Consider the following 2,500-nt stretch of genomic DNA (forward strand, 5'->3'; position numbering starts at 1 on the left):
ATTCACAAACCTCGTGTGAGGCTAATAGTTTTCATTTCCCATCTCATGGAAAACCCTTTTCGCTCCGCTTAGCCCTATCCCCCTCTAGGGGTATTTTAGTGATAGGTTCTATAGGAACTGGACAATCCTATTTGGTCAAATACCTAGCGGAAAACTCCTATGTTCCTTTCATTACAGTATTTCTGAACAAGTTCCTGGATAACAAGCCTAAGGGTTTTCTTATTGATGATAGTGACGATATTGACCGTGACCTTGATACGGAGCTGGAGCTTCTAACTATGACGAATGCGCTAACTATGGATATGATGCCGGAAATAGACCGATTTTATATCACCCTTCAATTCGAATTAGCAAAAGCAATGTCTCCTTGCATAATATGGATTCCAAACATTCATGATCTAGATGTGAATGAGTCGAATTACTTATCCCTCGGTCTATTAGTGAACTATCTCTCCAGGGATTGTGAAAGACGTTCCACTAGAAATATTCTTGTTATTGCTTCGACTCATATTCCCCAAAAAGTAGATCCCGCTCTAATAGCTCCGAATAAATTAAATACATGCATTAAGATACGAAGGCTTCTTATTCCACAACAACGAAAGCACTTTTTCACTCTTTCATATACTAGGGGATTTCACTTGGAAAAGAAAATGTTCCATACTAATGCTAATGGATTCGGGTCCATAACCATGGGTTCCAATGTACGAGATCTTGTAGCACTTACCAATGAGGCCCTATCAATTAGTATTACACAGAAGAAATTAATTATAGACACTAATATAATTAGATCTGCTCTTCATAGACAAACTTGGGATTTGCGATCCCAGGTAAGATCGGTTCATGATCATGGGATCCTTTTCTATCAGATAGGAAGGGCTGTTGCACAAAATGTACTTCTAAGTAATTGCTCCATAGATCCTATATCTATCTATATGAAGAAGAAATCATGTAACGAAGGGGATTCTTATTTGTACAAATGGTACTTCGAACTTGGAACGAGCATGAAGAAATTAACGATACTTCTTTACCTTTTGAGTTGTTCTGCCGGATCGGTCGCTCAAGACCTTTGGTCTTTACCCGGACCCGATGAAAAAAATGGGATCACTTCTTATGGACTCGTTGAGAATGATTCTGATCTAGTTCATGGCCTATTAGAAGTAGAAGGCGCCCTGGTGGGATCCTCACGGACAGAAAAAGATTGCATTCAGTTTGATAATGATCGAATGACATTGCTTCTTCGGCCCGAACCAAGGAATCCCTTAGATATGATGCAAACTGGATCTTGTTCTATCGTTGATCAGAGATTTCTCTATGAACAATACGAATCGGAGTTTGAAGAAGAAGGGGAACGAGAAGGAGTCCTCGACCCGCAACAGATAGAGGAGGATTTATTCAATCACATAGTTTGGGCTCCTAGAATATGGCGCCCTTGGGGCTTTCTATTTGATTGTATCGAAAGGCCCAATGAATTGGGATTTCCCTATTGGGCTAGGTCATTTCGGGGCAAGCGGATCATTTATGATGAAGAGGATGAGCTTCAAGAGAATGATTCGGAGTTCTTGCAGAGTGGAACCGTGCAGTACCAGACAAGAGATAGATCTTCCAAAGAACAAGGCTTTTTTCTAATAAGCCAATTCATTTGGGACCCTGCGGATCCACTTTTTTTCCTATTCAAAGATCCGCCCTTTGTCTCTGTGTTTTCACATCGAGAATTCTTTGCAGATGAAGAGATGCCAAAGGGGCTTCTTACTTACCAAACAGACCTTCCTACATCTATATATAAACGCTGGTTTATCAAGAATACGCAAGAAAAGCACTTCGAATTGTTGATTTATCGCCAGAGATGGCTTAGAACCAATAGTTCATTATCTAATGGATTTTTCCGTTCTAATACTCCATCCGAGAGTTATCAGTATTTATCAAATCTGTTCCTATCTAACGGAACGCTATTGGATCAAATGACAAAGACATTGTTGAAAAAAAGATGGCTTTTCCCGGATGAAACGAAAATGGGATTCATGTAACAAGAGAAAGGTTTACCATTCCTTAGCCGGAAAGATATGTGGCCATGAAATAGGGATTAAGCGGAACAGAATTGACTGGGTGGTAGAGTCGTGGAAACACCTCTTTCTTCCATATTTTGGACCTTAGTTCCGTGGAACAATATACTTACTACTGCTGAAACACGGAAGAATTGAAATCTTAGATCAAAACATTATGTATGGATGATATGAACTGCCTAAACAAGAATTCTTGAACAGCGAACAACCAGAGCTAGTACTCACTACATCAAAAAATTTCCATTAATGAAAGATGTAAATCCATTGGAAAATCAAAAATACGCATGTCGGATGAAATGGTTGTTGCTATCTGTTACAATAACGAATCATTGGTTTAATAGACCTTTCTCTTAGTTTCTCAGGTCGACGGATCTTCTCAATTGAAAGATCGCCTATATGGATAATACACATTCCAGTTGACCGCGAGCCTAATTCTAATT

At 39.4% G+C, this 2,500-nt stretch overlaps 1 protein-coding gene across 1 annotated transcript in view; it reads left to right on the forward strand. All coding sequences in view use genetic code 11, as the record gives it.

The window, feature by feature from the left end:
• Positions 1-2,024, forward strand: part of ycf2 (hypothetical chloroplast RF21) — a 6,822-nt gene extending 4,798 nt beyond the window's left edge. The window contains exon 1 of the mRNA in view: positions 1-2,024. This exon is cut by the window's left edge and continues 4,798 nt beyond it. Within this exon, the coding sequence (YP_009733797.1) occupies positions 1-2,024 (2,024 nt within the window).
• The last annotated feature ends 476 nt before the right edge of the window (positions 2,025-2,500 follow it).

This window comes from Quercus robur, chloroplast (assembly GCF_932294415.1).
Source record: "Quercus robur cultivar Fastigiata chloroplast, complete genome".
Classification (NCBI taxonomy): domain Eukaryota; kingdom Viridiplantae; phylum Streptophyta; class Magnoliopsida; order Fagales; family Fagaceae; genus Quercus; species Quercus robur.